This window comes from Podarcis erhardii (assembly GCF_964252035.2).
Source record: "Podarcis erhardii genome assembly, chromosome: 15".
In the NCBI taxonomy this organism is placed as follows: domain Eukaryota; kingdom Metazoa; phylum Chordata; class Lepidosauria; order Squamata; family Lacertidae; genus Podarcis; species Podarcis erhardii.
The window spans coordinates 42228494-42241698 of record NC_138505.1 but is presented as its reverse complement, the minus strand read 5'-3'; the positions used below and the strand labels follow the sequence as shown (position 1 = coordinate 42241698).

At 43.7% G+C, this 13205-nt stretch overlaps 1 protein-coding gene across 11 annotated transcripts in view; it reads left to right on the top strand.

Moving 5' to 3' along the window:
• The window catches only part of CLIP1 (CAP-Gly domain containing linker protein 1), a 107350-nt gene that overhangs the window by 76925 nt on the left and 17220 nt on the right, over positions 1-13205 (top strand). For 9 of the 11 annotated variants that reach the window (XM_081841575.1, XM_081841579.1, XM_081841576.1 and 6 more), the window contains 3 exons: positions 5701-5815; positions 10943-10995; positions 12750-12770. In XM_081841575.1, the coding sequence (XP_081697701.1) occupies positions 5701-5815; positions 10943-10995; positions 12750-12770 (189 nt within the window). The remainder of the gene's footprint in view (positions 1-5700; positions 5816-10942; positions 10996-12749; positions 12771-13205) is intronic. The other 2 variants (XM_081841571.1, XM_081841574.1) reach the window with 1 other exon arrangement.

Below are 13205 nucleotides of genomic sequence, written 5' to 3'. Positions count from 1 at the left end.
ATTTAAAGGCACAAACTTTTTTGTTTTTAACGAGGGTCCACTTCATCAGATGCATGGTAACAGTTCCTGCGTCAGGAGACAGCAGTCCACAAAAACCAATGTTGAGTCTTTAAAGTGCCACAAGACTCTTTAAAAAAAAGATACAGGTTACGTACGCTTCAGGTTACATTCGCTTCAGGTTACAGACTCCGCTAACCCAGAAATAGTACCTAGGGTTAAGAACTTTGCTTCAGGATGAGAACAGAAATTGTGCTCCGGCGGCAGCAGGAGGCCCCATTAGCTAAAGTGCTGCTTCAGGTTAAGAACGGACCTCTGGAATGAATTAAGTACTTAACCCGAGGTACCACTGTAGTGGTAAAAATTATGCAGTTACTGTATGGGTCACTGAAAGTTACTGGGCGATACCGATTGTTAATACAAATCATGTTGTGTTGACTGCTGTGTTTGTGTTTACTGATTTGAAAGTATGCGTAGTTTGGCCACCTGGGGGCATGAGCACTTTCCAGATAGGGGCTTTTCCTCTCTCCCCACATTGTGCACACACAAAGCTGATCTCTTTCTTTTTTTCATTGCTCTGCTTGTTACTAATCATGATAACAGCATTACTGGTATTGCCTTAGACTTAGAGGAACAACCCCAAGCACAGATACCAGAGAATGTGGAATGCTTAATGCTAAGTGATAAGGGATTTTGTTTGCAAAAAAGCCTTTATTTTTAATTTACAGCAGGGTGGTGATGATTTGTTTCATTTTGTGTGGGATTTCCCCCCCCCCCCCATATTTTGCATGAGCAGAAACAAACATGTTGGTTTTTCACGACTAGCTGTGGGAGAGATGCAGGTTCAGCCAAGTTTTACAGTCTCTGTGGGCAGAGAGGGAGGCAGGCTCTGACACGCAAAGCACTCTATGCTTCAAATTCAACCCACCGTGGTCCCTCGTTTCTCTTTAAAACCAAGCCAACCCCATATTTGCATATTTGATGGTGGGGAGCTCTTGATTTCCAAACCAATTTATTTGCTCTCAGGAGACATCAAGAGGAGATAATTATTTCCAGGGTTGTGTATGGTTCAAAAAGAGCCAGGAATGAATGCTGCTCTGGGTTTCAGAACAGAACAAGTGTGATTGAATCAGTCAGGGTTCAAAACTGTATAGAAAAATGTTATTTAGATTTTATTGCAAGATGCTGAAGGTGGGAGATTACTATCAAGTTGGTTGATGCCTGTCCTAGAGTTATCCTTTATCTATGTGGTCAGATTTTTGGTAGAAGTGGAAAGAAACCCAGGCCACAGAATTCTCAGGAATGTACTTAGAGTGTGCTCCAGATTCTTCTTTTGCAGCAACCATCGATAGAACTTTCCCATGCTGAATGACATATTTCAGACCCATGGATTGGAGGTTCTTCACTACCCTGTTAAAGCATCTCTAGCTGCTCTACACAGAACTCTTTTGACGTGTTAATACATGCAAGAAATATGCCTTTACAATTGCATGTTTCACACAGCTACAAGTGCCAAGGAACTGAAACTGGCCTTGGCTCCCCACCCAGTGGTAAACATGCTTGCTACCACATAACGTTTGGAGTGACTCTCCAGGGTTTTTTTGGGGGGGGGAGGGGACACCTGTATCTGAATGCTGGTCTAGCCAAGCCAGTCTTGGCCATACTGGGCTGGATGCACAACTGGTCTGGCTCAATAGAAGGCATGGGTTTCTCAAAATCAAGTCATACCAGACGAACTTCATTCCTTTTTTTTGATAGAGTTACAAACTTGTTGGATCAGGGAAATGCTGTGGATGTAGTGTATCTTGATTTCAGTAAGGCTTTTGACAAAGTCCCTCATGATATTCTTGCAGAGAAGTTGGCAAAATGAAGGAAGTAGCTGTTAGGTAGAATTGTAGTGGGTTGACTGACAGAACCCAAAGCATGCTCACTAATGGTTCCTCATCATTCTGGAAAAAAGGGACAGGTGGGGTACTGCAGAGTTCTATCCTGGGCCTGTTGTTGTTCCATGACTTAGATGAAGAAATTGAGAGGGTGTTCATCAACTTTTGAGAGGGTGTTCATCAAATTTGCAGATGACACCAAACTATGAGGTACAGCTAATGCTACAGAAGACAGAATCAGGATTCAAGATGACCTTAAAAGGTTGGAGAACTGGACCCAAACTAACAGAATGTATTTCAATAGAGACAAATGTATTCCTGCACTTGGGCAGGAATAACCACAAATATAAGATGGGGTACACCTAGCTTACTAGCAGTACATGTGAAAAGGATCTAGGGGTCTTAGTAGACCACAAGCTTCATACATGTCAACAGTGTGATGCCACAGCAAAAGGGCTTAACATAAGTCTCGTGTCCTGATCAAGAGAAGTAATCGTCCCATTTTATCAGACCGCACCTGGAGTCCTGTGTCTAGTTCTGGGCACTGCAGTTTAAGAAGGATATTGAGAAACTGGAACATGGAGGGCAACCAAGATGGTGAAAGGTCTGAAAACAAAGCCTTAGGAGGAGTAGTTGAAGAGGCTGGAAAAGAGGAGACTGAGAGGAGATCTGATGGACATCTTCAAATATCTAAAGGACTGTTACGTGGAAGATGGAGGAAACTTGTTTTCTCCTGCTCTGGAGGGTAGGACCAAACCAATGGATTCAAGTTACAAGAAAGAAGATTCTGACTCAACAGTTGGAAGAGCTATTTGACAATAAGAGTTGTTTGACAGTGGAATGGATTCTTCCACCTTCTGAGGATTTTTAATCAGAGGTTGGATGCTCATCTTTCATGGATGCTTTGGTTGAAATTCGTGCATTGCAGAGGATTGGACTAGATGACCCTTAGGGTCCCTTCCAACTCTACAATTCTATTATTCTTTCTCCGAAAATGTCTATTAGTGGGCCTCATTCTTACTCTCCAGCAATCCAAGCATCACTCAAGACCACTTATAGAACAAGTGCATGGTTGCTGTTTGAGGTGACAAACCAAAACAGCTAGAAAACTCTTAGATGTTGGAACTCCTAATGCAGATGATCTCAGGGCTCTTCAGTGTTGCTGACGCTGATCGTTCACCATAAAACATTTTGAATTTGAGCTGGGTGGCTGAGTCTTTTGGTTATGACCCCTCTGTGGATGGAAATTAACCCAGGAGCACACTAGATGGTGTGCTGCTTGCACTGTACTGATTCTTGATGCTTCCTGCACTGCTTCTCTCTAGTTCAGTGGTTCCCAATTAGCTAATTACTGAGGACTCCCTATTTATCAAAAGCCAAGCCACAGACCCCCTGCTTTAGAAAATTTTGGTAACTATGGTAGTTACCTCTGCAAAGCAATTTTTTGAACAAAATATGAGGTGGCCCCTAATAAGCAATGGATTTTAGGTACATAGTAAAAAACAAACAAACAGACCAAACCCAGGGCTGAGCGATATCTGGTTTTCAACATTGGAATATATCAGCAACTAAACATCACGATATTCCAATATATCACAATGTCTGAAATCAGGCGTGGGGATGAGGGAGGGAGCAGCCATAGAGATCAGATGGGAGGGGAGAGGAGAGGAAGCGGAGGCACCTTCATCACGTGGTTTGAGTCGGAGGGCATAGGGATGGAGCCTTCATTGGCGGGGCAGCCAGTGAAGTTGCATATCCTCTGTGGCTGCTGCTGCTTTCCTGCTGACTGAGAAAAGCTGCTCTACCTCAGTGCTAGGGGAAGGTAGTGCCACTGTGCCTTGACGTGAGGGCGATCAGCTGTCCTGTTCTCCGTCAGCATAAGGGGAAGATAGTGCCTCGCAATCGGTTGCCCTGGTCTCCCTCAGCATGAGGGAAGGCAGCTCAGATCAGCAGTGTTATTGGCTGAGATAATCATGCGATGTCGGCGGTGCCTTGAAATTGGCTGCCCTGCATTCATATTGCTGTGTCATTTTGCCGAGTCAAAATCGTTAACGCGGTGTGATTTCAAAACCAATTTTGGCCGATATATTGAAAAATTGCACAGCACTAAAACAGACCATAAAAATCATGATATTACCATGCAAAAATGACAAAAATGTAGTTCAGGGGGATGCAAGAGATGGAGCTGTGGACCCCCTGGGTGCGTTCCGTGGACCTCCAGGGGGCCCTGGACCCCTAATTGGGAACCACTGCTCTAGTTGTTTGCCACTAGGGAATGATTAGCAAGCAAGCAATGTAGTAGTGCAAGCCATAAATGTTCTCATATATATGCAGAAGGCAATTTGTGGGCTTTTGCTTCTTACCCTCCAAGGTACCTGGTTGATCTTGTAACACAACTGACTTATTTTATTTTATTTTCATCTCCCTCTTTCTTCTGGGTGGCTGTGGAATGTTTGCCATTCACAAGCAGCAGAGAAGCAAAAAGCTGGGAGAGGAGGGAGAGAGTTAGGAGTGGGGAGTAGAAAGCACTGAAAACCCACCAAAATCAGCCCTAAAACAAGTCTTGACGATAACATAGCTGCCACTTTGTGAGTTGTCTTTATATATAATATACTGTATTTTTCGCTCTCTAGGTCGCACCAGACAATAAGACGCACCTAGTTTGGGGGGGAGGAAAGAAGAAAAAAATAATTCTCTAGCTGTTCTGGCTTCTGGGATAGCTGCTGAAGCCTCTCCTGGGCAACGGGATGAAGGCTCCCCCTGCCCGGAAGAGGCTGCCCACGGGTAAGCTGCCCTCTGTACCTCCCCCCATCTCCCACAAGAACCGCGCGCTCTTTAAAGGGAGTGCGGTTCTTGGGGGCTTTTCTGGGAGGTGGGGGAAGGGACAGAGTCGTGTGTTCTGTCCCTTCCCTCCTACTTCCCGCAAGAGGAAGGCAAAGCCTTCGCAGGACAGCAGGGAGCCTTCGTCCCGCTGCCCTATGGAGGCTTCACGGGGGCTATCCAAAAGCCAGTATAGCTAGAGGGAGCGCTGTAGCTTTGCGCGAAGCTGTAGCTGTAGCTTTGCGCGAAGCCTCCGCAGGGCACAGGGAGCCTTCATCCCCGTGCCCTGCGGAGGCTTCGCGGGCTGTCCCAGAAGCCAGAACAGCGAGACGGAGCACTGCACAGCGCTCCCTCTCTCTGGTCTGGCTTCTGGCTTAGCCGTGCAGCCTGCATTCGCTCCATAAGACGCATACACATTTTCCCTTACTTTTTAGGAGGGAAAATGTGCGTCTTATAGAGCGAAAAATACGGTAAACCGTATTGCATATTTCACCCTGCACCTATTGCAAGATTGTTGAGCGGGGTTTTAATTAGAAACAAATTGCTGCAACATCTGGGGGCTGGTTGCGTGTGTGTTGTTGTTGGGGGGGATTGTGGCAGTCTGCTGCCTGAACTCTTCTTCAGTTTCTCTCAGCTCACACCATTCATGAGAGAAGAATCTTAACACGGTTATACTTGACCCAGCCCACTTACAGCTATGATAAATGTGTGTATTTGCTTTTTTAAAAAATGTTTCAAATGGCATGGAAAGTAATTCATTTAAAAAGAAGTGATTTCACACCTAGCATCCACTGCCTTCCTTTCGAAGATCGATGCTGGACAGAGGAGGGCATTTGGGTTGTGGGTTGTCACCTTATTAAATATCTCATCAAGCATGAGATTTTCTCTCCCTTCCTTTTTTTTTTTTTTTTTGCAAGCTGCAAAGCTGATTTCTCTCCCACTGTTCCCCTCCCTTGCCCTTCTTGTTCCTATGGTAACCATGCGCTCTCTGTCTTCACAGAGAAGTACTAAAGCTGGTAGAGGCTGAGAAGTCCCAGCAGCTTGCCGTCTTGCAAGAAGAGAACATTAAACTTGCCGAGGAGCTTGGCAAAGGGGAAGTCACCAGTCACCAGAAGGTATGTCCTTTCACGTTGACTTTCCAGAGGTGGAGTTTGCTGTAAGCGAGTTTTTAAGAGCTAGCCATGCTCTTCCATTCGTGTGTGTGTGTTTGAGAGAGACAGAGAGATATTTCAGCACATGCTGATGATTGAGGGAAATTGTCTTTCAGGGTATAAATGCCAGGAAAGCAGCAGCAGCAGCAACAAGGCAACGAGAACTTAAAATGAATTCAGTGTTTATTGTGGTGTGATCTTTTGTGGGCGGCTGAAGCTAGCAAAAGTCCACCCTGACAGGAAAGCCAGTCTATCTCCAAGGTGCTACGTTTGTGGCTCTTCCATTGGGTTTTAAAGTATTTGAGCATAATATCTTCAAAGATATCCAAGAAAGGGGGAAAATTGCATAATGCCCAACAAATCCCTTGCAGGAGAGAGGAGGTTTGATGGAAAGAAGTGTTGATTGTTAACAGGGGTCTACATCTATTGGCTTTAGAGATTGGTCAGCCTTTCTGTCAGTGGCTTTCCTTACATTAATATCTCTATAATGGGGTTTTCGTCACAGTGACCTTCTGAAGCTGCTTGCTGAACCCCCCCCCCCCCGCTCCCAAACCAACAACACACCCCAGCACTAATTTGTAAAAGGGATGTTTGAGCAAGTGAGCAAAACTGTTTTTAAGTATTGAAAGCTGTGTTTGATTATTTTGAATTGGAATGTGTGCAAATGAGATTCATTGTGCTTGCTGTGAGATTTGCTTGGGATAGATGTGTGGTCATTTAGTAGCTATATAAAATCTACTTCATACCATTTATTAACATATACATATAGTATGGGCCTTTCACTCACAATCTCTGTTGAAATGAATGGGAGTTGGCCAGGATCACACACTTGGTGCTGACTCAAGGGATCTGTGTTCTGCTTCAGCCTTTGCACATCACACACAAGCAACTTTCAGCTAACTTCTAAGTCAGGGATCTAAGAAAAACTCTGCAATGGCCCCAACACCTTAGAGAGCATATTATGTTCACACAATCTGTCATCATCTTTTCATCCTTCTCCTCATTGGGTAGTAAGTGTATTCATTGCAGAGGTAACAAGACGATCCAAAACCTGTAGTCAGAACCAAGTATCCGGGTACATCTACTTAATATCTTTCTAATTTTGCCGCCATGCATCATGTTTTGAAGTAATTTGCAATCATATTTTGATTTGGGTTAGGGTTTTTGTGCGAGAGGAATGAGTAGGAGACAAGCATGGATTCTTCTACAAGCTTTAATTTGCAAATATGAGGACTAGGAACTTGGTTATTCAAAAGAGAAGCAGATGTCCTCAGCAACCTAGGGATATGCAGAATGCCCAAGCTTTGTCATTAGTATCGCTTTGGGCTTGAAAACTATATCAGCAGTAGTTGGGAAGCTGAGAAGAAACTGGGACACTGAGGAGGCAGAGAGCCCGGGCATTACCTTTCAGCCTCTTACAGCAATTCTTGTCCTTTTGTCTCTTGGGAAAACCTGCAGGGGTCCCTGGACTAATTAATGTGAACTAAAATAGTATGTAGACCTTATTGCAACCACAGGCTCCGATGCTGGATGTGTACCAACAAAGCACTCTGGGTATGGCTTGCAGACATACATTTTTTTTAAAGTTGAATTTTAAATTTGATTTGTAAGCAACTTTAAATTATTGGATAAAGAGGGGGCACTAATAATGGGTATCTGCCCAAGGCATGGTAGTCATGGAGCTAAATACGTGATAAAGCCTAGTGTAGCTAATTAGCCCAGATCAGCCACTTCTGCAAGGCATCCCAATGCTCCCTTTCAATACAGGAGCACCCCCAGCCCAGCAGAAGCGAGTAGCTTACCAAGTTGGTGGGTAAGGATTGCTGAAGTGGAGGCAGCCTAAATTTACCTCTCTAACTTCTTAAAATTCAAAATCACACCAGAGAGCACAATTTGCTAGTCCCTTCTCCTGCATAGGTCCTCTTGCAATAAAAAGAAGTTGCTCACCTATCTGCATTTCCGTTGCCCCCATTACATAAAGCTTCGGGAGGGGCTTCCAGGTGGGTGGGTGGGTGGGTGGGTGTTGTGGAAATTGGGTTAAGCTCTTTCTCTTAACCAAAGTTAAATCTGGTCCAAGGACTTTCTGCCTCTTCTTCACCTTCCCTTGCTGCATATGACAGTTGTTGGCAGAGAAGTCCTAGAGTAAAGAAATCTGGTAACTGGAATTGGAGTGTTAGCCTAGGAAGAATATCCACCTACCAAGTTAGGGTGCCAAGGAATGTGAATTGGCCAGCCCTAAAACGTAAGTGAAACATGTTCATTTGCTAAGGTTTTTTCAACAGTGTTGTGAGCAACCCTGGATGTTCCTTGGAACCTTATCAAAAAGATCAGTAATGGCAGCCAAGTCCATTGGTTTATCATTACCACTATAACTCAGCAAGATGTTCTAGGGCGCACTGTTAGCTCACACAGAGCAGTGATGAAACCTGACCAGCACCCATGTAAACTGAGTGTGTGTACGGTTGTCAGGCCCCTTGGGCCTGAAGTCTCCAGGTACACCCACCGCCCCCAGCTGGCAGGCTGCCCTATCCAGGCTGCCTAAGCAGGTAAGAAGGAGTCATCCCCTTACTTCAGCTGGACCTGGGAATACAGTGGTACCTCGGGTTACATACGCTTCAGGTTACAGACTCCACTAACCCAGAAGTAGTACCTCGGGTTAAGAACTTTGCTTCAGGATGAGAACAGAAATCATGCTCTGGCGGCAGCAGGAGGCCCCATTAGCTAAAGTGGTGCTTCAGGTTAAGAACAGTTTCAGGTTAAGAACGGACCTCCGGAATGAATTAAGTACTTAACCCGAGGTACCACTGTACCCCCTTTCACTAAGATTTCTGACTTAAATTCCAATGAGTGACCTATTTGCTCATTTGTTGGACCTTGTGTTTTTTGTTTGAAAATAACAACGACTGTGCTTAATGATATCACTGAGGCCTGATCCATGACATCTCCAGGAGCCGCCCCCAGGTCTCAGGTTTGGCCCTGAAATCTCAGGAAGTGGGAGGCTCCTGCCCTGGCAGCCATGCGTGTGTGCCCTAAAAGAACTCTCTGGTTCTATGGCAGAGAAGCCAGTGTGGAAAGGGTCCCTGAAGACCTCTGCTTTAGAATGTACATCAGAGAAGGGCTTGCATAAAATTCAGATGGCCAGCCTTTCTTTGTCCAGAGGAAGTTAGAAAGCAGTAAATGAAAACTGTACAGAATGAGCTTATTTTTCGGAGTGAGATTTAATGTCTTTAAAACTAGCAAGATGAGTCTTCCACTTACCTTACAGGTATTTTTGATTGGTACTGCTGTGATAACAATATAAATTCTGGCCAGTATCTGTTAGTGAATCTGTATATGCCTGAGGCATTTTGCAGATTTAACTGGTATTGTTTCATCAGTGTTTTATATTTACATCTGAAGTTTGTGTATTTGAGTAGAGGAAATATGGGTGTTCTCTTCATGGCTGCTTAAGTAATTAGCTGCTTTGTAATTAATTAAAGGATATTCAATCATATATTAGACCCTTACCTTGGGAAAATTTTCTGACTTGCAGTATTTCAAATCTTTGTGTGGCAGCCCATAATTTAAAATTAGGAAGTTTTATTACTTTAAAAAATTAATCCTCCATTCTACGTATTTTTTGCTGAAAGAATTTCCCATAATCCATTTGGTCCTGCTGGGGGTAGCATATGCAATTTTTTTCGGTTGATGGGGGCAGGGAGAAGGGCTACTGCCAGAAATTCTCAGCAAGAAGCAAAGGTCTTTTCTTGGATATATTAAAAATAAATTGTAAAATAAGTATGTCATATTCAGAGCTTTTGTGGTGGTTATTTATATCACATAATATGTAGAGATGTGGTGTTCCTAAGTAGTAAGTACATGTAGTCTGGCTGCACCATTTGGGTGGGAGAGAGGGAGTTGATACTTTCTCATCAAACACTGTGTACAGCAGACCTGTTCCTCCATGAATACTGACCCAGCTCTAGGGCATTATGAGGATTTTCAGACTGTGCTGAGGTTAAACTGGCAGATTATTATTATTATTATAGTTAGTAATTTATTAATATTCTTCCACACATGTGCATCAGAGGCAATGTACAGTAGAAAGAGGAAAACAAATGCATGTTTTTTAAAATCAAAAGAATACAAAATAGACACCCATGGCAGAGAACCGTTCATCTAGCTGGGAAAACCCATTGGAACAATTGTCTTCAGAAGGTGCTGTCCAGAGGAGACCTCTGAGGGCTCTCTGTGACAAGCTATTGCCAAAGATGCCCCTTGAAGTCAATTGGGGTGGGGGCATGGCATTGGTGGGTGGAGCAACATATGTGAATTTTACCTTTTTGCAGTAGGTTACATCTCTGCAGCTTGCAGGAAGGAGATTTCATGGGCTGCCCTTGTTTACCTCCGATTTAAGCCCTTGTATCCTCCATCCTTCAGAACAAAGGCACTTTCCCTTCCAAATTCTTCTCCTTCCACCTCTGGAGTTTCAGTTTTCTTGCCTCTACAGCAAGCCTTGAAATTGAGAGCAGTAGCATGTGCAGCCTGCCTGTGCGGGGGAGGCAGATGAGCTGTCCTCTGAAGCTGTCACTGAAAATAGCTATATTAGACTTCAAGCACATTCTTGGCACAATATGATGTCTGTTCTAGGCCAAACCTCCCATGGTTTGCACTTTCCTTCTCTCTCTTGTGGTCTAAGAGAGAGAGAGAGAGAGAGAGAGAGAGAGAGAGCATCAACCTCTCTTGGGAACTGAGGGCCAAAGCTCAGAGCTGAGAGACATGGAGGGGAATGTATGTGTGATCTGGCTGGCTGCTGTTGTGGGATTAAAAGGAGCAGAGGAGGACTCTCCTGTCAGGATTCAACAAATCCCTCTGGTCAAAGAGAGCATGTGAAGAGGGGAGAAAGAGTTGGGGAAGAGGCAGCGTTGCCTCATGCACCTGCTGAAAATAACAAATTTCTGTGAAAATGGCTTAAGTTGCAGAGGACCCCCCCCTTTTTTCACCTCTGGAGAGAAGACAATCTGCAAATTAGGGAAAGTTGCAGGATGTTTGAATTAGAATATAGCACTGTTTGATTCTTAAATGGTAAATGAGACTGATTTTCTCTTTCAGCTGGACGAAGAGAGATCTGTCCTTAATAACCAGTTGCTAGAGATGAAAAAGAGGTAAGCTTTCTCACGGGGGGGGGGGGTGTTTGGGTGTGTGCACCTACAGACAATTGGGAAAAATAGGACTAAATAAACCCACAGTGAAGCTGTTTGATTCCATCTACCCTTCTTCAGTTGAAATAACCCAGGTCTGCACACTTCAGCTGTTGACAATGCATGTGGAATACTAAATACATGCAAAAAGTTTCATCCTTCTCATCACTAAAATTTGTGTGAAAAGGCTTGACCTTAAGAAGCATTTAACATTGCTTAATCTAGCATGTACCATACTCTGTTAGATGTTCCCTTCTATTCTCTGCATTTCAGCACCTAGATAATTGTGCCATTTTTAGCACTAGAGTATTGAATCGCTTTAACAGATCTGGAAACTGCACAAAGCCTCCCCGTGGATCAGCTTCAAAAGTCTTCATTAAGTGGTTTTGTCAAAATATTGCTAAACTCTACACCACTTCAGGCAAATAACTCTTAACAGTTTGACTTTAAACCTCCCCACCCCAATGGCACATTAGTCCATTGTCTCTTTAGACAGACAGAGGCCAACAACTTATAAAACTGGAAGTGAAACATCATTTCAACATTGACATTTTAACACCTTCAGGGGATAACTAATTTAGAAAAAAAGCATCCTAGCAAACATAAATATTCTAGATAGAAAATATACTGGATAGAAACATGAATGAGTTTTATTTCTGAAGTATGCTTACAGGGTGCCTTGTAGTTTATGTAACTTTGTAGTGATTGAGACAGTTAAATTAACCAGGGACTTTCCAAACAGTTCATTTTCAAGGCTCAGGAATTAGCAGTAGGTTTTCTGCCTAACCTCTCAGGTTTTGTGATGCAAAAACAAGAGATCTTTGGTCAGTTGATATAGAGAGACCTCATGGAGTGAGCAGTCTTGCCCATCACCCTTTCACCCACAATAATTCTTCTTCTCCTGCCCCCAAAATTGTCTTTGTGAAAGTAGGTATTAGAACAGCCTTTTCCAAGCTGGTGCCCTCTGGATATTTTGGACTACAACTTCCATCTGCCCCAGCCAGCGCAGCCAAGGGTCAGCAACAGGGAGCAGAGCAGCCCTCAGGGTACCGGGAGGGTGAGAGGTGAGGTGGCAGCGAGGTTGGTACCATCGGAGCCCCTGGGGCGCTCCCCCCACCGGCTTTGCCCCTTTCCCTCTCTCCCTGGGTAAGCCAAAGTGACGCACGTGGTGGGAGGTCAGCTAAGTGCCACTGATTCCTATTGGTTGTAGTTCAAAACCTCTGGAGGGCACAAGGTTGATGAAGGCGGAGTTAGAGAATTTTGGGACTCTCTAGCTAAAAGGGGGCTCAGTGTTGCTTCAGCTCATTAGATCCATTGTGGATTTGCTAACTGTCTGACTTGTCTCTGAGCCTGCGCTATTTTCTCAATACTCATTTCACTCCTCTCTCTTCCCTTTCCTACCCTTGCTTCCTTTGCTATATCTGTGTGTCTTTAATGGTAAGACTAAAGAAAGTCTATCCACGTTACAATAAATAACTTTTTTTTCCTCGCCAATAAAAATTGTTGTACATATTTTTCGGCTGCCTTTTTGTTTCCTTAGTGTCTTGCTTTTTTGTTTCGTTTTTTGTTTCGTAAAATACTCAGCAGTATTAAATCTTTTTTTTTTTACAACAATAACAGAATCCACTTCAGTGCAAATTTAGTTCTTCCTTTACTGTATTTTGCATTTCTCTTCCATGTTTCTAACATGTGGTTCTTGTTATCTTGCATTTTTAAAGCTTGCCCAGTATCACATTAAGGTACTTGCTTCATTATTTGAATTTCTTGGTTTCTTTTGTGGCAAGCGAAGAATCTGGGTGTGCTTCTAGCTGGGGGTTATTGGAGTCACCCATGTGATCTATTTAGTAGCTGCTTCTGGGCACAAACCACTAAGAATGTCTCCTGCACAAATCTACTTCACTCAGTGGAGCAAATCCCATTCATTTCAGTGGAACTTGCTCAGGAGATGCTTCTGGTGGGGTGAGCCCCTTGCAACCTTAAATGTCACTAAAAAAAATTGGTACAAAACATGGGAATTACTGTACAAAATGGTCATGAGCCCTGCCCTAATAAACCAATTGGAAACTGTTGTTAAATGGGTCTTTTGAGCCATGAAATTATACTTTTCAAGTTGATAATAACTGTGCTCCCATCCTACAAGAAAACGGATGAGGTTTCTCAGCATGACTGAGCTT